The sequence below is a fragment of the Pseudopipra pipra genome, chromosome 2 (assembly GCF_036250125.1).
Source record: "Pseudopipra pipra isolate bDixPip1 chromosome 2, bDixPip1.hap1, whole genome shotgun sequence".
Classification (NCBI taxonomy): Eukaryota; Metazoa; Chordata; class Aves; order Passeriformes; family Pipridae; genus Pseudopipra; species Pseudopipra pipra.
Genome location: NC_087550.1, coordinates 112,139,715 through 112,167,280, shown reverse-complemented (window position 1 = coordinate 112,167,280; position 27,566 = coordinate 112,139,715). Strand labels below are relative to the sequence as shown.

The following is a 27,566-nucleotide window of genomic DNA, read 5'->3' as shown; positions in this document are numbered from 1 at the left end:
GAAGAGAGTGGAGCACCTCACTCACTAATGAGGAGAGGCTGAGGGATTTGTGCCTGTTGAGCCTGGAGGAGAGACAACTAAGAGGGGACCTCATCGGTGTCTGTCAGTGTCTGCAGAGAGGGGCCAGAGCCTGGACCAGGCTCTGCTCAAAGATGCTGGGCAATAGGACAACAGAAACAGGCAGAAACTGATGCCCAGGAAGTTCCACCTGAACACAAGGAAGAACTTCTTTACTGTGTACAGGAACAGGTTGCCCAGAGAGGCTGTGGAGTCTCCCTCACTGGGGATATTCCAGACCCGTCTGGACACAATCCTGTGCCATGTGCTCTGGGATGATCCTGCTTGAGCAGGGAGGTTGATGACCCACTGTGGTCCCTTCCAGCCTGACCCATTCAGTGAGTCTGTGATATTAATAGTCGCTTAAAGTGTAAGTTTTTGTAATTTTTGTCTCCCATTTGTGCACCATATGTACAATCATTGTGCATAGTAGTGCAGTTTTGGGCATTTCTAGTGCCAAAGTATAACGTGATGTTTGGTGCTAATGCCATCACAGCTCTCAGGATGTTCTCTGCTTGGTTCAGGCTAATCCTCTTCTGCACTGCACACGTGAGGATTTCAGTTTGTTTTCATTGCTCCCTCCCCTGTGTCAGGATGAACCTCTCTGCTTTGGGCTCTTCCATCTAGGAAAGAGTAGTTAAAGGGCCTAGAGCCTGCAGGTGTCCCTCCCTTCTCCCTCCAGACTGTCAGCACTGCTGGAACACTGCAGGAGATGTGAGGGGAGGATGCAAGGCCTTGCAGCAGGAGGTGGGACAGGAGAATTTTGCATTAGAGTATGAAGGCTTGTGTCCCATTGAAGTCAGATAAGAGGATGGTGGTTGCAATTCCATCCTAAGCTACAATCTGGTGTTGGAGGTGGTTTAGATTTATGCCCCAGCTGGAAGTGTTCAGGAAAGGGAGGACAGAGCTCATGGCTTCCTTGTCCAAGAAATACTTAAAACTCTTAATAACTGTAAGTATTGTGATAATGAAACTATCTAGAGATATTTTGATGGTTTCAGTGGTATTGTTTTCCATTATTGCCTCCTTCTTCACTCACAGGAGTGAGAATGCTATTGACTTTCAAACATATCTTTTCTCTAGTACACTGTTGAAATTTTGCATTTCTTGTAAAACCAATGCAAATAACTGATGGGTATAATTTTGACAAACCACATGAAAATGTGAAACAACTGTACTGTGTACTCACTGTTTGTAAAGTGGGGAGAGGGATATGGAAAGTAATTTGTCTAGTTTAGCTATTGAGTTTTTTAGTGCTGTTTGAAATACTAGTACAGTAATAAAACATTGTCAGCTGTTTTCTCTGTTACAGTGTTTAAGAGTAACAGATTATAATGAAATGTTGATTTAAGCATGAGGTCATAATGTTCATGCTTCAGGAAAATAGCAATAGATTATTTGTAGTGTATAGTTGCTAGAATATATCCTTAGCTAAGTTATTCTGCTGTGGATTTTAACTGTAGTAATGACCTGTTTGTACTTAGGAGGTTCTACCTACTTCAGAGAAGTAGCTGAACACAGAGTAGAATTAATATACCTGGTTGCAGAGTACAACAGTTTAATCAGAACTCTCTATTTGTAGAAAGTGTTGCTTTTTCAGTGTTGTTTTGATAAGAAGCTGCTCTCTTATGTACATCCTTGTTCAGGAAGAATTCCTTCACGGAAAAGGTTGTTAAGTGTTGGATGAACTGCCCAGGGAGGTGGTGGAGTCACCATCCCTGGAGCTGTTCATGAAATGACTGGATGTGGCACTAAGTGCTGTGGTCGAGTTGACAAGGTGATGATCAGTCAAAGGCTGGACTTGATAATCTTGGAGGTTTTTTCCAACCTATATGATTTTGTGATTCTTATGGTGTGAACAAGACAGTTGTAATGATTGGGAAGTTGAGGCTCACTTCAGAGGGGGTTTTAAAGGAACTTGATTTAGGAAAATACAAACGGAGAAAGATCATGCAAGGGGTTTGCAGATATGATTGTGTGCTTAAACACCCAAGAGAAGGAAGCCCTCGAAGGTAAGTGCAAATGAGCAAATGTGAGCAGTCCAGTCCTGTGTAATTTCCGGCTGAAAATTAGAAGATTTTAGACTAATGGAGCACCTGTCTGTGAGAAGTTGTGGGACAGAAAAAGCAGTCTTGTCTTGAAGATCTGCTAAGTTAGGAATTCGATCTTTTCATTGAAATAATATGAAAGTTTGTTGCCTTCAAGAATAGGGGCTAGGCTTCAGGATCCAAGTGATCCCTGATAATCTTTTCAATTCAAACGCAGTGCTAAAGATTAAATGCTTTGGGATAAAGAAGTATTAGGGAAAGAAAAGTGGTACGTATTTTATGTCAGCAGCCACTCACCTGCTTAGCCTTCTGTCTGGTACAATGGCCTTTCTTTATTATCTTTTATACAAATGTCATTACAATGAAAGGCAGTCAAGCAATATTAACCCTAATATGATGTTTCCAAAGATCGCTTTTCAGAAACTTGCAGTCATATTGAATATGTCATCTAAAGAATGGTGACTCCAGAATTGAGGCTTGGTTGTTATAAGTGGGTATTTTGTGCCAAATTGTGGAGTTGATAAAAATAACTCTCATAAATTCTTCTTTTTCCAGAAGGTAGCTTTTTTTTTTTTTTAAAGATGCAGCATGAATACATGTATACAGAATATATTACACACATGGCCAGAATTTTCATCCCTACTTGTTAAAAAAATTAGACTTGTCTCTTAAGATAGCGCACCAATCAGCTATTAGAAAGAACCCCAAGAAACCCTTTTCTTTGTGTACATCAGATAAGAATGTAAGAAGATACCTGGATAAGGCATCCAGAGCATGAGGAGAGAGCGCCTTGACTTCAGCATAGCTGTAAACTGAACTGTGTTTTAGTGTGTCAGGCTGGTACCTCCCCTTCAGAAGCTGCTGTTTTCAGAGTGAGTTACAGTGTTCCTTGGGAGGTGCCTTTCGGTAAAAGGAACGCTCCCCTTGTCAGAAACAGCAGCGCACAGCAAGCTTTGAAGCTTGTTACAAGTGTGTTAACTCTGTATTTAAGCCCCCTTTTACCAGTATCTTTTTTGAATTGAAGGCAGTGAAATAAGGTGCAAACGATTTTTGGAGCTCGACACCATAAAAGACCTTTGTGTTATACTAAGGGTTTCCTTTTTTCACTTAAGTTTGTATGAGAAGCAGAGGTGTCTTTTCAGAAAAATTACTGGGAAACTGTTACAGGATAAATTTAGGACTAAAAGGCCTGAGTGCTGTTTCCTAATGTATTCTCAAAGGACAGAACTAAACGTCCCTTGGTTAACAAGTGCCTTGCTCTTTTACTTTCGTACCTTTGTACTAGAATATGGTAAGAAGGAGTAGCCAGAAAGTTAACTATGAATCTTCTGTCTTTTAATTGCAGTATTCAAGGTACAATAGGGCTGTACTTTCCTTCCAGGCTCAGGGTTTATCAGAATTCTTGTGTTGTCAATATTCTGTCCATTTCTGAATTGATTTAGCTTTTTCAGAAATCTGTAGCTGAAACATATCTTCACTGCCTGAAGACATACGTAGTTCTTACCAACTTTACAAAGTTCGTTGTCTGTAAGAACTAAAATTCTGAATATTTGCCTTCCACTAGGGATTCTAAGTAGCATTTGGTTAAATAGATTTTTCACTTGAATATTTCACCTGTTTCTTTGGCTTCCCAATGGCACGTGTAATAGCTTTTAATTTTAACTAGCACCCCCATTTTCTTTTCTGGGTAGTGCAGACATAAACGGTTATTTCTATTATTTAATATTGAGTAAAGTTCCTAGGATATATGAACTAGGAAAATAAAAAACTTGCTTCCGAACAAAAAATTTTAGAAGTAATAGTGTAAGTCCTATACAGGCATTTACGCTGGTTCAAAATGTGTTCCATTCAGTTCAGCTGTTTAGGAAGCACTTTAAGCTAAGTTGCAAAACTAGTTTTATCTCATTAAAGTGTCAGTTCTGCTGCAGTTGAGATTGAGAAACCCTTAAAGTATGCCTTTCCTAGGGAACACATGATTCTTGGGTCACTCGTGACTTCATTTAAATTCAGTTTCCAGAGTTTGGAAGGTAGTTCACATTTGGAAATTTTTGATCCAAAGATCTTTAGGGGTAAGGAAAAACATCTTAGCTGTTGTGAAGTTGAGGCTTCCAAGGTACAGTGGCCTTTAAGATATTCAGAACTTCATGAAATCTTTCTCTAAGTGGGTCTGTAAAGAAGACATTTTACTTTTGTGCCTGAAGTATTCATTATCTCAATATTAGAGGTGTTGTCTTAAAAAAAACCCAAACAAACAACAAAAACCCAACCCAGAAGAGAACTTAGTATTTCTCCTGAAAGAAAGTTAAACTCGTTCTGACCATCTGAGCAGAATTTAGGCATGTTCCTCTATCTTTGTTCTCCCAGTTTCATTCTGGGGAGAGGATCTACAAGTAAAACCTTTGGCTGGGTTCTTGATGCTCTTGCTTAGAGTTGCTGGCCAAAAGGGTCTCCTATTGCTTTACTTCCACCCTGCTGCAGGGAAATCCTCCAGCTGTTGCAGCAAATGGAGTTGTCAGCTCCTTTTTTTTTGGCTGCAGACGTTCCTGATACTGAACAGAGAGGAACAGTTCTGAACAGTGGGAAAGGACTAATTTACGCTCAGTTAGAGGGATCTATACACCTGTAAGTGGAAGGGATAGTGAAGAAGCAGATGAGGTAATCTTGTCTCCCTTCTTCACCCCTCCACACCTCTCTGACTGGTTAGGAAAAGATGATACAGAAGATGGGGATGAGGGTAGCCTGTGAACATTACAAAAAATTATGGAATTGCATATTTCAGGGATAGAATTTTTCCTGCATCAGTATTGATCTGAACTTGTAACTTTTTCTGGAACAGAGCAGATCTTTGTGAAGCTCTTGATGTTTTCCAGGGTTGAACTTGAATCCATCAGGACCAGGCAGGTTGAGTTCAGATGAGTTCAGAGAAGACACCCATCTGGCTGCATGTGGAGCATGGAACCAGGCTGGGAATGAGGTGAAATCCTGCATCTCCACAATCCTGCAGCCTCTTTAAGTATATTATAACTCCTGAAGTAGAGCTGTGTCAAGTTGTAGCTGGTCTGTAGCATCTGCAAATGTGGTAGTAGGAGTATGTGAGGGCAGCTTTGTGATGGGAGCTGAATTAAGTTCCTGCTACTGGAAGAAGGAGCTGTTGCTCTCTTTATGTGCTTCCATGGCCCAAGTGATCCACCCTTCCTCGGTGCCAATTCTAGCATTCATCTGATCTGTAGAAGCCTGGTGCACTACAAAAAATATTCAGTTGTTGGATGGGTTATTCTGCTGTTTCCACTGGCTTGACCAGACTTACAATGCAGTCAGGGCTTGCTGCAGGTAGAAGACTTGGGGATGGAGAGAGATAAGGTGTGCAAGGACCCCTCCCCTTTCCTCACCTTTGACAACTGAATTACTAAGGCCATATCATGAACTGCTTTGTTGTTAGTTGGGTTTTTTTTGAAGCATGTTTGGCTTTTTTAATAAGCAAAGAGTTAACCTCCAAACCCTTTTCTGGCATTATCCAGACAATGGTAAGGGAAAGGAGGAAAGGGCAAGAAAAAAAGGAAAGAGTTGGTTTTTTTTTTTTTAGAGGAAAAAAAGTTTTAAATTAACATACCATTAGTTACACACACACACACACAAAGCACAGTTGTTTTTATGTTCATAATTTGTTTCTTCCTTCTTCCTATACACATAGACATTCCTCATAATTAAAACCAAGCATTAACTTTACATCAGGACCTCACCTCATTCAGGATTGAATTAACTTTTTGAAGTGTATTAGCTCATGGCATGATTAAATGCTCTTCAAATGTGCATATGTCTTGTTGGGTCCTTCAGAAAAAAATCCAGAGTACATCCAGCCAGCAGTTGGATGTACTCTGAACAGGAAGCATGCTTAATGTTTGTGAATAATTCTAATTTTATAGAAACCACATCTGTTACTTCTGGTTCTGGAACGTTCAAGAAATTCAAAAGCAAAATTTTCCTGAACTTCTTATTTTCCAATCTTGTTTAGCTCTACACCTAAATGTAAAATGTTTTGTATTGATCAAGAACTTGTTTCAATTAAAATATTTACCTTTCGTCTGTTTGTTTTGTTGGGGGGTTTTGATGGTGTTTTTATTTTGATTTATTTTTTTTTTTTAGGAAAAATTCTATGTTAGTGCATCTAGATCAAGTTTAGATTGAAAAGTACCTACTTCTGCCTACAGAAAACACTGTTTTCCTTTCTAGTCCCCCAAACTAGAGGTAACCTCTTCCATAGTCTGTTCCTGCAAGCATCTTAATTTCAGAGCTTCAGCACTGAAGAGATGGAAGTAACAAAAGGGGCTTTCAAAACTGAAGGTCAGACAGAACTGTTTTGCTCAGTTAGAGCTATTAGATTATTTATTTTTTTTTACTTTTTCCTCTTTGGAAAACATGGTTATCTGTTGGCTGGGCTTCTCGGATGTTCAGCCCTTAAGGTTTAATTATCTTTAAAGGGATAATGTAAACAGGGTGCTTAAAATATCAGAAGTTCTTTCTCTAATCTTAGATCTCAAGTGTGTCAATTTTTTTTTTTAATCTGCTGCAGCCACTTGCAATTGTAAAGTATTCAAAACTTCATAGCTGCCATTGAGACAGGATACTTTCTCAACTCTTGCAGATGAATCTTCTTTCTCAGATTCTTAGTTTCTTCGTTGTTTGAAGTTTTCAAAAGTTCGAGTTTTCTGTGTGCTGTGTTGGTTAGGGACGTTTTCAAACAGATTGCTGACGGTAGAGTTGTTTTCTTTATGTTGTGTATATGAAATACTTAAAGTTTTCTCAGTACAGGGACTGGGAATTGGATTTCTTCTTTTTGCTTATTGAATGTAATCATCACAGATGCTTCATTTCCCTTCTTAGTGGTCTGGTGAATATTAAATGATTCCATAAAACATGAGCTGAGAGTGGTAAGAATACCTCTGTTTCCCATGTCTCCTAGCCTGGTGAGGGTTTTTGTAGGCATCGTGTGTTAGGGAGGGATTTGAATATGTGCCTCCTGATTTTGGAATGATTCATTCAAGCACTGATGAGTAGCAGCATTTGCTGCACTGGGCATGGACTGACAGGTTGGTTCTGAGAACATGTCCCAGGTAGTACCAAGGCAAAATACACAGCAGAACTGTTGTTGTGGGTATTCTCCATAATTGTGAGATACTGAGATTTCATTGCTCTTTGGACAGTGCCTTTCAGTGCACCAGGCTCCTTCAGTTTTAAAATTAAACAGCAAACTCGGAAGTGTAGAATTTTGGATTACTCTCAGGGATGCAATTTAGCAGGAAGGTGAGGTCACTTTGTGGAACTTATGGGATTCTTCCCCTGAATATTTCTTGTTTTTCAGAATACGATTTAGTTTCCTATATTGATAATGTATTTTTTAAAATTTTAAAGCGTTGCGGAAAACTAACAGTCTGAAATGTCTTCCTAAAACCGAGCCTATACCCAGCTCTTCAGTATTTGTTACAGTTGCAAAGCCAAGGAAAAGCCTGAGAAAAATATCTTCCTGGAATGTGGTTTCAGATACATGGCTGGAACATTCAGAAATCATCGTTGACTTCTGAGAATATTGATGCGTGTTAGATTTTGAACATGCATGTTTTGTTTAAAAATGTTTTAAAATTCTTTTTCTCATATGTGCTAAAAATTGATCTGTGAAATTCTTGCATTTAAAAATATAGCCTTGCTGTGGTTTATACCTGTTCTTACTAATGGATTTCCTTTTTTTTTTTTTTGGTCACTGTTTAAAAAAGGAAAAAGAAAAAAAAAACCAACCAAACTTGAAATGTTTACTCTTTGGATTGTAAGAATTATTCAGAACTTTCCTTTTCATTTAACTTTTTCTCTTACTCTCAGTTGCTAGCTTGAGACTTTGCTGCCATCTCTAGTTTCTCGATGAAATTTATCCTGAGCTGCTATTTGATCCTGCATTTTCATCTGTGCTCTTAAAAAGACAAACTTTGGCTGGATTTCACGACTGACTGCTGTTAGAAGAGTTTGTTTTGGGAAGGCTGTATCAGTGAAGAAAATAGCTGTGTTTGTCCTGTGTTTATTTCTCTTAGAATACATTAGGGAGAAGTGTCTTGTATTCTTCCTTGTTTCATCTTCAGATACAGCTGTAGTTAATAAGCAAACTTCCCACACTTCTTGCTCTCGATTTGGTTGTTAAAAATTTGTAAGTCACACTCCTGTTACTGTGTTTACTCTGAAAAAGGCAGTATATTGTGTTGGTTGGTTAATGAATATAGAACAATTTGGGGGTTTGCCAGTCTCTTCAGTACCAGCTTTTTACTTCCAGTTGGAGTGACAATACTCCTCGATGTTTTTAAGGGTTTCTTTGCCAGTTTCCATTCTTTTAGCATTTCTTGCATAATAAGAAGCTCCTCGATAGCTCTGTCAAAGCTTCATTCTGGATTTTTTCCCCTGCTTTCCCTTCCATTTTTTTTCCCATCAGTACTTTTATTCGTTGTTTCACACTGTATGTTCTGGCTTACACTGAGATCTCAGTTTAGTTTTCTTCAGACTCACTGTTCTCCCAGCAGACTGTAGGATGTCTGTCAGTCAGAATTTTGCTCCCATGAAAACTGACTTGCTGCAGGATCGAACTACAGTTGCAGTTTCTGAAACCTAAACTTACAAAAAGTTTCTCCTCATAGTAACGAGAACCTTTGAAAAAGAGTCATCATAGTTTTATCTTTGAATCTGTAGCCAATTGAGACTGTGGTGTTGAGACCTGTGTTTGTTTTCCGTGGAGGGAGTGGTACATGGTAACCTATTGTGTTATTATCTCCTCAAAGTCCCAGTGACAGTTCAGGTACTTAATAAGTGACATTTTTTTGGTTTGGAGTTTTTTTTTCCAATAATCTGTAAAAGCTGTAGGGGAAAGAGCTTTTCTTCTAGCAGGTTGACTTCACCTCTCCAGCATGGAAAAAGTAAAGTTTTGTGGCTTCACTGCTTCTGCCAGAATTCAAGGAAGAGAAGTAGTTCTCTGTGCTTGAATTGTGTCCCTGTGAGCACATGTGGAAGAAGGAAGTTTACCTGATCTTTTCTCACCAGGGGGGAGAGTAAAGATCTTGGTTGTCTTGTTTTAGCAACTGGGCTTCCCTACTCAGTCGGTTTCTGGGAAAAGAAGGGGTTTTTCAGCACACAAGTGTGTTTTATACCTAATAAAAACAAACCTGCTCCAGTCTTTCCTGTATACTGTAACTAGCAGAAAATACCTTTTATATTTTTCACATTTTTCTACTTTACCTAATCTCTGTGACTTTGCTGAAAGTAGGGATGGCCCTCAAAAAATGATTAAAAAATTCTGCCTTTTTTTTTTTCCCTTGCTACTTCTGTTAAGCTGATGCTGTTTTACAGGATAACTCTTGAAACCTCAGGAAATTAAAACTTACATGCTTACTGCCCACGTTTAAGGACTTCTGGAAATATAAATCTCCAGGAGAAAGGAGAAAGTTGTATCTCTGAAGTCTGAAACATGTCTTGTGCAGTAGTGTGTGTTCTGTGGAAAAAGTTACGCCAGTAAGCTCATTTGAAGGGGTGTGATCCTGCCCCGTTAGTAAATGAGAGATGATACCAACACTGTATTCTGGGGGGTTTTTAAGTTCTTTTAAAATTTATCCACATGTAAATGGGCTGCTAAAATTCTTCATTTTTTTTTTAACCCCCTTTTCCTTTACTTCTTGAAAGCATAAATATGATCTTCCATCCTATCAGCTGAAATGTTTTTTGGAAATTTGTTGTTTAGAAACCTTGGGAAAGTACGCTGTTCTTCAGTGACATGCAAAAATCTTTTGATCAGCATTCTTTGGAGAGGCTCAAATGCACAGAGGTGTGCTAAGTCCAAATTCACATTTGACTAAGTCCTAGTTGTGTTTTTCTTGTTCAGAGTTAAGCCCCTGCAAAGTGTGCAAAAGCCTTGTATTTTTGTCTGCTTTGATGGGCAGGAGCTGAGTTGTTGTAGTCAGTATCTTCCTCAGGAGCAAATTTTTGGTCCTGATGTGCTTAATGGACACAGTAGGAATGGGAAAGTGGACAGTATGGATCTAATGTGATACTCTTTAGTTTTTGGTTGGGTTTTTTCCCCCCAGTTATTTCAGATGTTTTCTCAATCCTCCCTAGTCCTGTTTCTCAGTGAAGCACGTGTTATATGTTACCTCCTGTATTTTAACAGTAGGCTGGTTGTATTAGTGAGCTAGCAATCAGCAAGGTAAGTATGCTGATATGGTTTGGAATGATCCAGTATCCAGAACTCTCAGTGTATTTATGGATGTTTGGTACTATTCAGAATGGACAGAAAAAATCAGCTTCTCAGTGTTATGTTGGAGGTGACTTGCTAATTAAAATTGTGTGTATGCTCTTTCTTCAGTTAAAATGCTTTCTTGATTTAAGTTCTTGAGAAAATCTGTCTAATAGTAGCAGATTCTAACTATAGTCAGATAATTATGACAGAAACAGTTTATTTAAATTCTAGTCCATGTTTGTTTACATAAACAGTTTATAATATTTATGTACTCCATGAAAATCTTACAGGTTTCTATTGGTAACTCTGTAGAGTGGGAATTATTTCCTTGAGAGGAAGTTGACAGCAAATAGAAGAAAATATTCACAATATTAATATTGCAGATGAAAATAATTTTAATCTTGTCCAGAAAAGTTTCTGTGCAAATGTTCACTTTCAAAGTTTTTCCATTTCATAGTGAAATGTATATAATGAAGTTCTAAAACAAATCCATCAAACTGTGTTCCTTCAGGTGCGTTCCCCCCTCCTTGTAACTTTTGTTCATGTTCTTGCTGTTTTGGGGCTTAAACTAGACTGAGGAAAAAAAATCAGGATTTAAAAGAGTCTCTCTTTCTCCCCCCACCCCTTTCATGAGTTTCCCACTGAGTCATTCTCTTCAGGGATTTTGGCCAGTTTTCCAACTACAGGGCAATTACTCTTAAAACTTTCATCTTCACCTGGATAGGAATCAGGGAGCAATGGAAGCCATGTGTCTTCATGAAAACAGTTACACCAGGAAACCAGTTTATCAGAAAGAAGATTACATGTCTTTATCTTTAGAAGGAAAGACCAGATGATATAATTTTTTTTTTTACCTCCCAGGCAAATATTTTCTGCTTCTCAATGGATTATGTGTGATTGTCATGTGCTGGAAAACATTAGTGGGAGAAGGAGCTATTGGTGTTGGCTCCCTTTTAGTGATCCTTAGTGATGCATGGAATGTGTGATACTTGGAATCCACTTTGTTGCAGAGGGGTATCATATAGTAAACAGATTTATCTATCCCTTGAGTGTCCCATGTGTAGAAATCGTTTTGTTGAGAACCAGGCCAACACCTTCCTTGAATGATAAAAAAACCCTTGAAGAGGAGGACCAGGAGGTTATTAGCAGATTTAAATATACATATTTTAAAAAACTTCTTTGACATAATCTTTCTCCAGTTTGTACTTGAAGTCACATTTGGACTAGACCCTCAATAATAAAGTAATAATTTTAAAGACTTGTTTGGGACAAATGCTTGCAGAAAGTACAAGCCTGTAAAGATGGAATTTTCTAGCCTTATGAATGGAATCCTTTCTCCTTAAGATAGGAAATGAGCATTGAGTTGGAAATAATCCATTTTGAAAGTGTGGCTCAACCATTAAAAAACCCAGATGCTGCTACCCTGACCATACAGTTGAACTATGACATCTGTGAACTATCTAAAATGATTTCTAGATACCTTATAGCACTGTTTCCATGAATTATATATTCTGGGTTTGGTCACAGTATGATCTGATTTTGGCCATAGCACTTGGTGTTGAGTAAGGTTGTCATAACAATGGGCAGGTGGGACCCTCTTTGTATTCAGAGGGAAAAGACCCAAGGTACACTGGGGATTATGTTTATTCTGCATTCCCAGTGGGAAGAAAGGAAGCAAGATTTTGAATCTCAAGAGGTGTGCAAATAGTTGCTTTAGTTCTTTCAGTTGCACTTAAACCTAAATATGAGGAAGGGGGCTTTGATTCAATCTCTGGTTTGCATTGAGACTCAGGAATGGGATCTCGATTCTAGACAGTTCAGCAGCTTCTCACTTGAATATGGAGAGAAAAAGCAGGAAATGGTGACCATTGTGCTGCCTGGTTCCTACTCACATATTGCTGGATCTTCAGGTAGAAGTAAATCAGACTTGTTTTTTGCAAGGTACAATAGATTTGAAATGAATGCTTGAACAAACTGATTAGAGCAAACCTTGCTTAGCTGCTGCAAGTCCTTATTTTAATTAGTACATTAACTTCTGAAGTCTGGCCTAAGCTTACCCAAGAGGGTTTTATAATAAGCTGATAACTGTCTGTGGGGGCAAAAAAGGGTTTGTTCATTTGGTTATTTTTAAAGCATATGCATAGCATAATTTTTAGTGTATTGAGGAAAAAAACAGAGTTTTGTACAAACTGCTTGGCATTAAATCCTCCCTTTCAGCATTCAACCTTACTCCAGCTGTGAATGTTCATGCACTACAGCCTTGGAACCTTTTTCTACTTGTTGTACCTGTACTGAAGCTGCATCTCTGCAGAAGGCTGTGTCAGATTTATCACCTGCTGCCATGTCTACAGAAGGCTTTCACCACCAGTCATGAAGCATTTTCAGTTCTCTTTTGCCAGTTACTCATGACCAAGACTGAGCCATCTCTGCACCCAAACTTGAGGCAGGTAGATGCACTTACAGTAGTATCTGCAAACCTTATTTTTTTATCTAAAATGCAATTGGGTGTTCAGTTTTGTGGGAATTTGTTTTAAGTCCATTTCTGGGACTTTCCTCCCCCTTGACTTGTCTGAAGGTCTCAGCAAAGACTGAACAGTATCAGATACCTTACAGCAGAAGAAGTCATCTTTATTCGGAGAAGTCTGCCTGCTGAAATACTTTCATGCTGTTCTGTCCAGCCAAAGGGTGTAATTCTGGCTTTTTTGGTATCTATCATTCGTACTGAGTGGCTGAGTTTTATTTTAATTAGTATTTTGCCATTGCTGCTCTAAGATGAACGAAACAATTATGTTTTTCCAAATATCCCCAGTGCAGATGTTTTTGAAACATATTCACATCTCTTATGGGTTATTACACATAAAGGCAAATTAAAAGTTTGAGCTTTTATATTGTTGACAAGCTAAAGGGATACTTATCTGTGGTTTAGTGGCTTTTTGTCCTGATAACAATAAATGTGCAGTTTCTAGGGTTTCTACATTTAAAAAAAGGTTGATATTTCTATAATGACTTTGATCCTCGCCCACCTCCCAAAATCAGCTTTTTTTTAATGGACTTTCTGAAATCACTGGTCAGTTCCAGTCACTGCTTGAATAGAACTATTCAGGAAAAATCTACATCTGTGTGTTATATTGAATTGATTCAGGGCTACATTTGGAGTAGCCTCAGTTGTAGGCTGTGGTTCACTTTTTCATTATTCTTGTAATGTTGCTTACTTATTTAAAGCTTCATAAGTACCTTCATTTCACATGGTGTTGAAAGTGCTTGATAGTTACATTTTGGAGCAGTAAATCAGCAGTGTGCTTCAGCAGCATCTATAAACTTGTGATCAGATCTGATCTGCTGAGGTAGTTGCTCAGGGTTGGTTTGAGCTCTGTTGTGTTGCAGCAGTGAAGGCAACAGTACAAAACTTGTCTCAACCCTTGAATGCTTTGACAGAAACTTTCTCAAGTCAGGTCAGGCCATGTAGGAATATATTGAACTCAGTGCAGGGCTCGTGAAGATTGTTGTGATCAAAATAGGGGGAAGAGGGGCCAGGGAGGAGGAGTAGGAAGTCATTTCCTTTTGTCCAGTGCATGGTTACTGCACCCACCCGGCTCTGGGAGACCCAACCTTGACTAAGTGTCCCGAGTTAGAAGTCACACTTGGATGTGGAGCTCTACAATCCTGCTGTTCTAGCTGGGTGGTTCTGTACCCAAGAACAGACTATTAGAGGGCTACAGGCAGTGGGGAATTCAGGTTGAATTCTTGCCTGTGAAGGGACCTTTAATGTACAGGTTGGAGGCTTCTAATGCTGTTTGTTCATCTTGTTCAGTGCTGCTGTAAGGATGAGTAATTCTTTCCATAAAGATATGATGTGCTGCTCCTGGCTGTTTTTGTATAGGTCAGCTCATGAATGCTGGTTTTTGGTTTGGTGTTTTGTGGTTTGGGATTTTTTTTGCTTTGAAGAGTCAGTCTGTTTTTTTCAGGTGAACCATCTTATATGCAATAATAGAAAACAGCACTTTAGCTCATATAAAAAGATGTAAGGTATAGTAGTAGAGGTAAAAATGAAGAATTTCATTAAGGGTCATAAATGGACCTTTAACAAATTCAGAAGAAATCTTAGGAAAATGAAGATATAGAATAGATGCCAATATTTAAAGGAAACTAACTTCCTCAGTTCTTAGAATCCTGGGAAATTGGTTGAAGTTGCAATCTAGATTCAAGATACAAACTTCTGTAAGCAGGATAAATACAAAGAATGAAGACTGTAGAAAAGAAGAAGCAAAAATATTCTAGAGAATACAGGATAATTTAAAGTGTAAAAAACCCTGCATTTTCTCACTATGCTATGAAAAAGCAGTCACTGGTACATATAACAAACTGGAAAATAATAATTCTAAGAGTTCTTATAGAAGCTTTTAAATATATGACTGAGTCGTTATTTATGTGTGTTTGGTAAGTGAAGGACTTCAAATTTTAGGGCTTCTATAACAATCTCTGAAAAATCTCTATCTTTTGTTTAAAAACTAAATCCTAGTGTAAAATAAATGCATAACTTCTTGCTATGCCTTTTTTTTTTTTTTCCTGTTATTCCTGAATGAGAAGGAGCAGGAATCACTGAAATCCTGGCCAAGTGGATTTTGGAAGCTTGGTTTTTAATTGGAGCATGGTCCAGCCTTGTTCCACTCAGGAGTATATTTATAGAAGCTGCAGGATGAGAAAGGAGGGGAACAAAAATTGGAATAGGAAGCTGCTTGGGAAGAGATTCCTACCTGGGGTGAATGTGGCAGGAAGAGGAAGGAAAAATGATGAGTAGGTTGAGGGGAAGCAGGGAGTAAGGAACAGAGTTTGAAACATGAAATCGATCAGCCAGCAGAGGAGGAGGATTTGTGATTGCCAGCCTGCAAGGGCAGACCAAATGGGTTGAGGGAGGGAAAAGGAGCAGCAAGTAGAAACTAATTTACTGGTTAATAACAAGATGTTTGTAAAGGTGAGAGGAAAAACATCCCAGCTGAGCTAAAGGTTGTGGAAAAGAAGCTGCTGGTGCCTGAGAAGGGGGAAGAGGAATGGAAGCAAGATGAGAATCATGAAGGGCAGGATTAGTGAGGTGATAATCAAACACGAGAGAGACCATTTTAGCAAAGCGGAGTAAGGAGAAGGGTGTAAAGACTCATCTGTGAGTAGGGATGGAATGTTTGACAAGGTTATTGCCATCAGTTCTTCCGCCAGTATTCAGGGGCTTTGAAGTTGAATGGTTAATTTATTTCATTATTTGTGTGCCATTTAGCCAGAAAAGCAAACAGAGTAGAGGTTATTAGTATGTTAAAATAAGGTATGAACAAAAATGTTGACTTCAGAAACTGTACTGAGCTGAATCACAGTGGAGAATCATGGGTGGTAACAGTTGATTGTTGTCAGCCATCTCAAGTTATATTTTCCCTCTTTCTCAATCCAATATTTTAACTGATTAAATTACTCCTCCTGAGTCTTCATTCTTGCTCTCCCCTCATCCCCGGTGCTTGTGGCACAGCTCCCTTCATTTTAAATGAACTGGGTTAATTTATATGTTTCAAATATTCTGTCTTGCAAACGTAGCTCATTTAGACTAAACAGGTTAGGGAACAATTGCAGGAATCCCAAGGTGAGGAATGGAAGCTCTGATGGAGGAAACATCACTTGGTTACAGCTTGGTTTGACAGCTCTCTGCCAGCTTGGATTATCTGATCCTGTTTATGTACATCGTACTGCAGCTATCTTGTGAATTCATATAAACTCGCAATTTAGTAACAGTTATTTAGGCTTTACAAACTTGCCAACATTATGGTAATGTTATGCAGATTTTTAATATGTTGAAATATTATTAATGTATTTATCTGTTGGTACAACTGAGCATGAAGACGTTTGCTGGACAAAATTTGGTGACTCACTTCCAGTTGACAAACCTGCTATTTTCAGACAATGCAGAAAATATAGAAGAATTTTGTACATTTTTATAGACTTCTTCTAAATCTTGCTGTGAGAGCAGACATTTTCTTTGGGGTTTTGTTTGGTTGGTTTGAATTTTTATTTTTTTTTAATGCTGTGGGGTTTTTTTATGGGTTTTTTTAGACTCTTAAAGCTGAATAATCAATGTATTCTATGTTACCATCGTGATTCTGAGTTCTGTGGATGTCTTTAAGCTACATACTGATACTTCTACTGTTTTTCTTCTGAAAGAGTTAGAAGTTTCTCCACTTCTTGAAATTCTTTGTATTTTGTTCTTCATTAACATTTCCATATGATGCATGTAAGTCATTGGTTTAAGGAAAAAAAAAAAGAAAAAAGAAAATAACCCTGTTAGCATTGCAAACTTAAAAATTAGCACGAGTATTTAGTAGCTGTGACTCTTAAAATTAGCAAGTGTGACAATTTCCACCTTTCCTGTGATGTGCAGTGTGAATACTGTAGCCAGACTGGCTTTTTAAATCGACTGTCTAGACTTGAATGAGTTGCACAGAAATCTGCATACGGTTGTTAAACTGGCAGTGATTTCCTATATCATGTCCTTGCAGTCTTCCTGAGCAAGGATGGGATTGTACAAGGTCACCAACAGAGAGAATTTGGCTTCGGCTGCTGTTGTTGATGGCACGTTACAGGGAAAGCACTTGATTAAACATTCTTGGAAGGATGTTACCATATAGAAATACTCATTTTTTACAAACATAAACCTGAAAATTACCTCCTAAAGTGCTGCTTTTCTGTAAAAGAACCTTCTGAGTAGATATAATAAAAAATTCAGCCATTGCTCATGTAGTATTTTTGTATACGGGCTTAGCAGAAATTGGGCATTGTAATTTTACAGTTCCTTCTTAGGAATATGCAAGATACTGTGATTCCATTCAGCTTTCTGTGTCTCTGTAGAATTGGTCTTATCTGTCACTGAAAAAAGAAGATTCCAGTGTATGGATGTAGTCAGAGGACGGGTTTTTGTGTCGATCAGACAGTTATTTATATTCAGTCAAAAATAGAAAATTGTGCTTTGTCCCTCCTCTCCGTGGATTTTTTTCTGTCTTTTATGCTGCTGGAAAGAAGCAGGTTGTTGTCACCTCTGCCTCAGACTAATGAAACTGGAGATGCTTAATGTTTTGTATAGTATGAATGCAGTACAAACTCTCTTGCTCCTGGTCTATTTGAATGTCTGCAAATTTATGGGTAAAAAAATGATGAATATCCCTTTAAGCCTTTTTGTTGCTGGGGGCAGTTTTCTCTCCTGTGTGGTGACCCATCAGTCCAGAGGCAGTAGACAGGATAAATAAGATTTGTGTTGCATTGTTCCTTTGGCAAAAGAAAGAAAAAACCTTGAGGACTCAGATAAGTGAATGAGGTTTTGAAATGAATGAGCTGTGCTGTGTATGATCACTACATGTGTGGTGTTAGGCCAAAGCAAAGAGCTTGGCTGTGTTTGCTTGATAACCTTTCAGGTGTTGAAAGACTACTGTCAGCTAGTCTTTTTTATTTCTTTACCAAGTGCATTTTCCTCAGCTCGTCCTCAAAGAACGAATGTTTGAAATTTTATCAGATGCTGGATTTGTCAATTGTTTTCAAGGATCTTTGATCCCTACTTGCAGCTGGCACAACTTTTTTTTTTTTTTTCTTTTAGTGAGAAAAAATCATGGCAGATGAATGAAAACAGTGGATATTTTCTGTGTAGCCTTCAGAAAGGTCTTTGAAAATGTCTCCCACAAGATCCTCATAGAGACACTGCAGGAGTATGGGCTGGTTGAGCACACGGTGAGGTGGATTGAAGAGGGTGCTCATCAGTGACACGAAGTCTAGTTGGAGGCCAGGAGCTACTGTTGTACCCCAGGGGTCAATACTGGGTCCAGTCCTCTTCAACATCATTAGTGATCTGGGTGATGGGACAGTCTGTAATGTCAGCAGATTTGCTGGTGACACCAAACTGGGAGTGGCTGGTACCCCAGGGGGTTGTGCTCCTGTCCAGAGAGCAATGAGCTGGCAGGAACCTCATGGCATTCAATAAGGAGAAGTGTGTAAAGTCCTGCACTGGGGAGGAACAACTGCAAGCAGCAGCACATGCTGGAGGTTGCCCAGCTGGCAGGTGTGTTTGCAGGAAAGGCCTGTGATGGTCCTGGTGGGGCACCAAGATGAACGTGAGCCAGCCGTGTGTCCTTGTGGTAAAGAAGAGCTGATGGTATCCTGGGCTGGCTCGGGAGGGGTGTTACCAGGAGGTTGAGGGAGGTGAGAGAGGCAATGGGCACAAGCTGAAATGCAGGACCGTGACTGAACATTGGTGGTTTTTTACTGTGAGGATGGCTGAGCACTGGCATAGATGGCTCAGAGAGGTTCTTGAGTCTCCATCTGTGGAGATAGTTAAAAGTGGATGGCTCTATGCAGCTCACTGTAGGTGATCCTGCTTGATCAGGAAGGGTGGAGATGGCCTCCAGAGCTTCTCTCTAACTTCATCCATTCTCTTATTCTGTATATATGTTTTAGAGAAATGTATCTCATGGTTTTTATAAGCTCTGTGACAAGACTCTTCAATAGGAGGCTGAAAAATTGAATTTTTAATTGGATTCAGCCAGAGTTTGCACGTGACAACTGCTTTTGATGTTTCTGAGAGTGGGATGGCCTCTGATACTATATTCAATATCTTGCAGTTTATAAAAATAGTGGGAATGGGATGTCAGGTTTGCTGAGACCAGAAATATGCTCAAAATCTCGCTGTAATATACCTTTAAGTTTGTCATCTTAAGTTGGATCTTTCATTTAGTACTAAAGTTATCAGACAGCAATCCAGACCTCATATCCTTCTAAACCTGAGGGGCGTACACAACTTCCAAAGCGCTTGGAAACATTTCGTATGATGCCTCAATTCCTAATTGCTGCCTCATTCACCATGTATATATGACAATGCTTTCTCCCACAGTGTGGTGCTATTGTGTTTAGCTCAGTAAAGCTGGTAACAACTGAAATAAATCATTCTTTAAAAGGTACAAGACAATAGAGCTACAGCTAACAGAGATCCTAATGTTTTCCTCCTTTTGAACACCACACTCCAGTCAGCATTTCTTACAATAGAAGCTGTGAGCATGGACAAGGCTTGCATGGAGTTATGTTCTAGTACACCTAATTGTCATTAAAGTTTTAGTGGCTTCACAGCCTCCTTTCATGTTGCTTTGTAAACACAAGTGACAAGTGGAATGTTTTTTACAGGCGGTCTTTCACTGCATTCATCACAGAACATGCATGTTCCTCATATGTTTTCCATGTTGACTTGTATAGAGAAGGGAGATAACAGTAGGTGAAACACCTGGGTATAAGGTAATTTTTCCACTTCAGTATCTGCTAAATTAATGTAGACATTGGACTAGGTCATTGGATCATCTTTACTAAACCAGAATATCTTTCTGCCCAGGAGTGGAAAAAAATGGGCTTAACTTAAAACCATTATTTAATTTTGATTAATTGTGGAGTTGATTTCCCCTTCCCTCCCCTTCAAATGATAGTGAAATTTAAGAAATGGTAAACCAGTGGGATGTTATACTGAGATACACCTCCCATTGAAAGTCGGGCATAGTAAACTGGGGTCGTGGTTAATTGTTTTAATTTGTGTAACAAAATGTGCCCAGCTGCTTGCAGTTCATAGCCATCAGTTCTGCTTGTTCTTTTTTTTTTTTTTTTTTTTTTTTTTTAATTCTTACTTTTTTCTCAGCCTTAACTGTGACTCAAGAAGTTGTGTTTCCTGAGAGGAAGTTGTTTCTTAGGGCTTTGATTTACACTACTGTGGCTATGAATGATTCTTAGAGCTTTCTTTGCCTTTTTGGTATGCACTTCAAGCACCTTCTTTTTCACTCCATTACATAAACTGAGTTCAGATTATTTGTCTTTCTTTTTAAAAATCTTTTTATCACGTTATTCTCTCTTTCTGAGTTGGATCTTTCTACCTTCAGTGGCATCTGTGCAGCAGTAGTGTGTACTCTTCTCTGTTTCAGCCATGTGGGTCTGTGATTTTAAGCCTCTCTCCTGTTACTGAGAGCCAGTGCCAAAGACCAAAATTAGCTTATTTAAATCCAGTTACAGAAAGGTATTAGTTCTTGAATTTGTCTTTCTCATTTAGTATGCATTTATAGGGCTTTTACTTGGAGGTGATGTAATGAAAGGCTTGTTTGCTGTGATTATTCAGTTTATTGGAGTTCATGAGGTCCGTAAATACAGAAATACTCTGCACTTATTAAAGGTGTGAAGGGCTTTCAGGAGTAATGTTGGTAACAAACTTAACAGGGTGTGCTTAAGCTTTAAAATGTTTTGGAGAAACCCAGGCTTTTGCAGTTATTTTCAAGTTATTGCATCTTAAATAAACAAATCTTCAGATAACTGTTAAATAGGCTAATGAGACTTATCTGGCCTTCACTATGTTTACGCTATAAATAGATCTAAAACCAGTCCTTGGCAGCAGGTCCCTTAACAGGCTTCCGAGTGCTTTGCAGCCTGAGCCGTGTGTGTCTGGGAGACCCACCTGGTGAGTAAGCTCACTTTTTAAACGGACCTTTTTTCAGTGGTGAAAGTAAATAATAAAAGAAGTAAAATTTTTAGTCATGGGAAAAGGGGGAGGAGGATGGATCCATCTGGTGGTTTTAGCTCTTCTAAAATCTTGAAGAGTTAGCAGCATGCCTCAGTAATTAGATGCATAAATTCATTGCCAAATATCCAGGGAGTGTTCTGTTCTTCTCTGAGTATTCCACACTTAATACATCACAACTGATATAATTTATCATTTCCTCAGTGATTAAAAAAGACGTAAGTAAAAATTGATATGTAAAAGAATAAATAAAGCATCACCTGCCCCAAATGTGCGACTCAGGAAGAGTGAATGTAAAATACCTTTCCCATACTTAAATTACACTTGAACTTGTGTGGTAGTTGGAAAGAATGTCCTCAAAATTTGCTACACTAGAATGGGACACCAGAGATCACCTGAACTGTTTTAGATATATAATTTAAATTTTTAGAGAAATATTAGGGTCATGAGCGGGGTCAGATAGAAATGGTTTTCTTACTGAGAGACAGAACTTAAAAGTCTTTTTCGGGGATGCATGATGCTTTTTCTCTTATTTAAATGACTTTGTAGGCATTTAGTGAATAGTTAGGTCTTTGAGGAATGACTGTTTAGATTCTAGATTTCTGAATCTACTTAAAATGTGTGTACATACATGTATAGAATTGGCTGAAGTGCATCAGAATATTATCTGTTAAAAATGTATTTGCAGTGATGTGCTGTACACTGTAATTGTTTTATGCAAAGCAGCATGTCTTGTTTTCTGTACAGCACAGTGACAAACGGAGGGAGGAACTTTATGAGAGACAAAGCACTTCCTTCATTACCAGGGCCAAAATCTTGTGTTTAGGTGCCTGTAGTATTGAAACCTGTCAGTTAGTGCTGTCTCTAAGCTGGTTTTGCTTTTGTACCGAATAGTGGAATTAGCTGTAGTAGCCACGTGCTTGGAAGTATTGACTGCTTAGGAGATTAAGGCAGATTCTGGTTTGCAACCCGTTCGCACGGAATTTAATTTTCAAACAAAATTACTGAAACTAACAGCTGGGAAACTAATAATATCTCATGTCTGTGAGCTGAAAAATAGCATGGCAGCAAATAACAATTTGGGAAAAATTGGGGTTTTTTTAATCTGTGCTTTGTGTTATTAATGCATGCATTTCCTCTGAGCGTAATTTGTTTGGGCTTTAAGGACATGGCTATAGCCTTAATGCCAGCCATGATACAGAAAATTCTATTACTCTGTAGCAAAACTGTTTTGTAACATAATTGTGACAAATACTTTTAATTCGGTACATAAAGACAATTAATTTCATGAGTACATTCCTCCTGTCAATCCTGAGCTTTGGCAAATACAGAGTAAAATAAAGACATTAATTTCGCTAATAGTCAAGAATATATTATTTGGGCATTTTACTTAAAATTCTGATTTTCTTTTAGTATAAGTGAGAAATAAAAAAGTTACATTATTCTCAGGCTCCACATTGATACCTCTGAGCACAGTATTCTAGACCTGTGTTCTGTAGTGTGTACTCTGTATGCATGTAAACATAACTTATAGGGTATCTAATCTGTCTCTTTGAAAAATGTCAAACACAAATTTGTCAGAAGGTTGATCTTAAAACATGATGGAGAAAAAAATAACACTTGCCATGGCTTTCTTGCATGGTCTTGGGAGCTCTGTGTACTTACAGTTGAACAGTATGTAAGATATTCATGACAAAGGAGCATCACTAGCAGAGGCAAATTAGTTTTATAATTAATCAGGCATTGTTGTTTGGGAAATGGTGTAACTTATTAATATGGGCATTGTTTAAGTGGGTGTATCCTGCATGTGGTAGTGCTTTATAACACAGACCTTGAACAGTAATTTTAGTGGTTTTGTTTCTTGTGTTTAAGGTTCTCTAAACCCAAGGTTGCGGCCTGAGCAGATGCTGCTTATGAATGACGAAACCATTTTCAATTAAGTGAACACAGAAAAGAAATAGTTCCCAATTCAGCCACCAGTGAGCAGTGATTCTTTAATATAAACCAACAGTGCTACTGCTTTTGATTGCAAGCACAATGGTGTAAGTTAGACACAATGACAACTTTCTTAACGACTTTCTTGACTCTGAATTTTTCTTCTTTGTAGCTTTTTCTGTAACTGTTTTACTTATATTCCTTATGGATCTGTTAATCTTTCTGTTCCAAACCAAAGCATAGTTTGTGATACTTTTACTGCATAAAAGTAGATGTGAGTATGTACCAAACAGCTAACAGTCATTAAAGTGCCTGTGGAATTCCTGAACATTTTCCAGGTAACCTTATTGCATGCTGTAAAAATTGCTTTGCTAATACTGTATATTATCATAAACTGATCTCCATACATCATCTTTAATGGCTAAAATATACCTCAAAGTAATACTAAAAGACTTTTCTAAAAGCACAATTAAAAACGCTTTTTATAATACTCCTGTGCAGAAACTGTGACCTAAATGTTAGTCTGTTTAAAAACAATCAAACAAAACCAATCTAAAAAACACCATAAAACAAAACAAAAACAACCCATAAAAACCAAAACAAACAAAAAATCCCACGACAAAACAAAACCTCACAAACACAACATACAACCTCAACAAACTAGTCCACATTTTGTGTTGAAGAGCCTCAATCCATGTGTAGAGAAGCTCTACAGTGATTCAAATAATGAAATAACATTAATTGAATTAGGTGACCATAAGGAATATGTGTAGAACTTAGTTCTGTGTATTTAGGTTTGAATGTGTCTCAAAATAAAATACATTGCTCTGCAAGGGGCTTTATTTTGTTGTGACTGTTGAGTGTAGCATCTTTTTTTCTTTGTTAGATACTCAGACTATGGTTATCTAAACTCCTCTTTTGTGTGTAGCTTTTTTAGCACGTCCACGTCACTGACAGATGGTTCAAACTGGACCAGAAGAGAGAGTGCCCCTCTTTGTGTTGTTTAATGTAATCATTCCTGTCTGTGAAATTTTGGGAGTCAATGAGAGCTACTTAATTCTGTTCCTGAGACAAAACAACTGGTTGCCTAGAATTTTTATTAGTTGGAACACGCGTTTTGGCCTTAGACTTTGTGTGTGTTTTGGGAATTGAATATTGTTAAAACAACTGCTTGTTCATGCTAAAATATTCTAACAAAATTGGAATGCAATCAGTAAAATGCTAGTTGTTATGGGATTAGAGTTACATTAAACTCTGCTGTCAGGACTCATTAGAGGAAGTATTGTCTGGATGCTTTTTAAACCTGTACGAGTAGAACTCAGTAACTTCTTCCTGCAGACACTATTCTTCCATAGCTGTTATGGCCTAGGCATGTTATACTATTGCTGGAACTATTTGCTTAATTTCTATAACATTTGTAACACTAAGTTTGTCACTCAGATAAGCAGTAAGAGTATAATTCATATATATAGGCATTTAATAGATTTCACTGTTTCTGGATTATGGGTTACTATACTCTTGCAGTCCAAATTCTTTGGGTAAATTGAGTTACACCTTGTTCAAATAGAATTCTGTGTTGTCTTTTCTAAATACAAAGAAGTAAATATCATGTCTCTCAAGGCTGTTTAAAGATAACTTAGGGTTGACATTTTCATTATAAAAATTTTTTTCAGTGAATTACATTTTTTTAAATAAAAACTGTGCCCTGCTGGTACTTGTGTTTATTAATAAGTTGAGCAAATGTTATATTTGGCAAACTTGGCTTATTGATTTTATTAGCAAAATAGGACTGTGTTTTTAATTTCCAACACCTACCATTATTCTCTTACTAGTATTATCTGTACACAGCTCTGCAGTTCAAAGCTGATCAGGCATTCAGTGCAATACCTTGGCTTCATTCCGAGCCCTGGTTACAGCAGCTTGCTCTTTGCTTCTGAGTCTGACTTTTCAAACTGAAGAACAGAATGAATTATATGCTGATTTTGTTGGTTTTGCACAATGTATTGAAGTTGCATCCTAGCTGAAATATCTTACATTCTTACATCAGTACTGATGTGGACTGAGGGGGGGAAAAAAAGCAGATTAACTCTGTAACTTGAGCAGCAATTCCTGGGACCAAAACTTCTACAAACTCATGTAGTGCCCAGGTAAACAAATTCCACTAACTTTTTAAAGTGTCATTTTTTGACCAGTTTTCAATTTTTGAAAACCTTTTTCTGTATAGGTTGCTGTCTGGTTTCACCTGGGATAGAGTTAATTTTCTTCCTAGTAGCTGGTACTTTTTTTTGTGCAGTGGTTTGAATTTAGAATGTTGATCACACACTGGTGTTTTTAGTTGTTGCTGAGCAGCACTTCCACAGAGTCAAGCCCTTTTCGACTCCTCACCCTCCTCGGCTGGGGGTGCACAAGGAGCTGGGAGGGGACACAGCAGGGGCAGCTGAGCCCTCCTGAGCACAGGGATATCCCAGCCCATATGGTGTCATGATCAGTGTATAAAGTAGGGGAGAAGCTGGCCAGGGGCCACTGCTTGGGGACCGGTTGGACATCACTCAGCAGGGTGGTGAGCAATTGCATTGTGCATCACTTGTTTTGGATATTATTATTTATTTATTCTCTTTAGTTTCTCTCCTATTAAAATGTCTTTATCTCAACCCAAAACTTCACTGTTTTCCCCCCAGTTCTCTCCTCCACCCCACTGCAGGGTGGGAAGTGAGTGAGTGGCTTTGTGGTGTTTAGCTACTTGCTGGGTTAACCCACGACAGTTATCAACATAGTGCCATATTAATTAGCAGTGAGAATGTGAACCAGTAAAAGTAATTTTCTTAAAGTATCTTTTTTTTTTTTAATACTGCTACAGTAAATGGGAATAGATTTCATACAGGTTGCATGCATCTTACTCTCTAGATGCTGCAGCTGTATATGTTATGCGTCAGAGCAGATACCTGTGATCCTAAGAAAAAGCCAGTAGATAAGTTCAGATACAAAATCCACATGTTTAAACTGCATAGTTGTTAACTCTGTTCACTGCTTAGTTTTTGATTGCTCCCCCTGCCTCTCAAAAAACCCAAACCTGTGTAGAGCTGCCTGTCTGTGAGCAATGCATATGTGAGCCAGGTGGTGTTACTTGACAAAAAGTCAGGGAATGGGTTTTTGCTTTCCTCTTACTTGGCTGTTCAGCAAGTTCAGAGGTCAATTTCTAACTTGTTACATTTGAATGTACAAAATTATTATGTTTCCAAAAGCAATATAAGTTTTCCCAACTCGTGTAAACTGCAGTTGGTGTGATTACAGGGAGAGGAAGTGAAGAGCCAGCCAGAGTCAATTAAAAAAAAAAAAAGTCAAACAGTAGAAGAACTGAAGTACTGTACAAAAGTTGGAGTACAGAAAACCAGATACGGTCTCTTGAGGTCTAACAGTGGAGATCTGAAAAAGAATGTAACTATTTCTGCCCATAGATTACACAGTGCATCTCCTAATGGAGTATCTTTAGAAGATTGCTGCCAGAGCACTTAAACAGTGAAGTTAATTTAGTGTTCCCCTTGTGAATTTTGTGGAAAAAAAAAAAATCAAGAGATGAATTAGGCAATGTAAATAAATTTGAGAAAGAGCTTATTGAACTCTCACAATAATTCTTCAAAGGGAAATATTTAAGTGTTTATTATTTGTTAAAATTCTTCATTTGTCTGATTTTTTTTTTTGTTAGTGTTTTTTTCAAGATGTCTGCCTCACAATAGTATGACTTCATGTTTCTAAATCACATCAATATATATCATAATTTAACTCTTAATGGTATTTGAAAGAAGAGGATGGGTATTAACAAGGGGATTTATCAGAACTGTGAAAGCCATACTGCTTCTCTGGACTTGGTCAAAACATTTTTAAACACCTCAGAATTTACTAATCTACTGCTTGAAAATGAGCATACCCTTCCCCAAGAACTAATGTGCAGGGAAGATATAACACTCTTAATCCCTTTCTGTTTGCAGTGTAGGTTGTTTTGAAGCATGTGATGTATTTTTCAGTATTACTAATATGAGTTTTAGATTTCTTTGTAACAGAAAGATATTTTTTAAATCAGCAGACCTGCAATATGGGTGTGTCTCCATTGGTGGTTTTTCTTCCATGCTCCTTTGAATTAATTCTCTTGATCGTCCAACCTTAATGCGCTTTGCTGCGTTTCATATGGCAGAGTGATCTCAGTGTGTGTGAACTGAATTAGTTTTGTATTAAACCAAACTGAATAATGCACTCTGAAGGTGAACATAATGCTCTCCAACTACTAATGGGTATTTAGTCCATGGGAAATGGACTAGTTCATGGGAAATGCTCTAGTTCAGAGAAAGACCTGAACAAAATGTTTGGGTTCTCAGTACTCTTTTGTTCTGCCAACCTATTCCTGTTGCACTGCACCTCTTGTTAATGTAGACTTGTGCTCTGGTACAGAATTTGAAGTGATTTTTTCACTAGAGAGGTGTTGCAGAAAGTTTACAAACGACACCAAGATGAGTGGGAGTGTTGTTCTGCTGGAAGGTAGGAAGGCTCTGCAGAGGGTCTGCACAGGCTGGATTGATGGGCCAAGGACAGGGCCATGAGGTTCAACAAGGCAAGTGCCGGGTCCTGCATTTGGGTCACAACAACCCCAGGCAACACTCCAGGTTTGGGGCAGAGTGGCTGGGAAGCTGCTTGATGGGGGTGGGGGAAGAGC

At 38.3% G+C, this 27,566-nt stretch overlaps 1 protein-coding gene across 11 annotated transcripts in view; it reads left to right on the top strand.

The window, feature by feature from the left end:
* The window catches only part of CASK (calcium/calmodulin dependent serine protein kinase), a 203,427-nt gene that overhangs the window by 4,238 nt on the left and 171,623 nt on the right, over positions 1–27,566 (top strand). Inside the window, exon 1 of one of the 11 annotated variants that reach the window (XM_064646905.1) lies at positions 22,949–22,968. The exons of the other annotated variants lie outside the window; for them this stretch is intronic. Coding sequence (XP_064502975.1) covers positions 22,964–22,968 — 5 coding nt within the window. The 5' untranslated portion in view covers positions 22,949–22,963. Of the gene's footprint in view, positions 1–22,948; positions 22,969–27,566 lie in introns of those variants that run through there. 11 annotated transcript variants of the gene reach the window in all.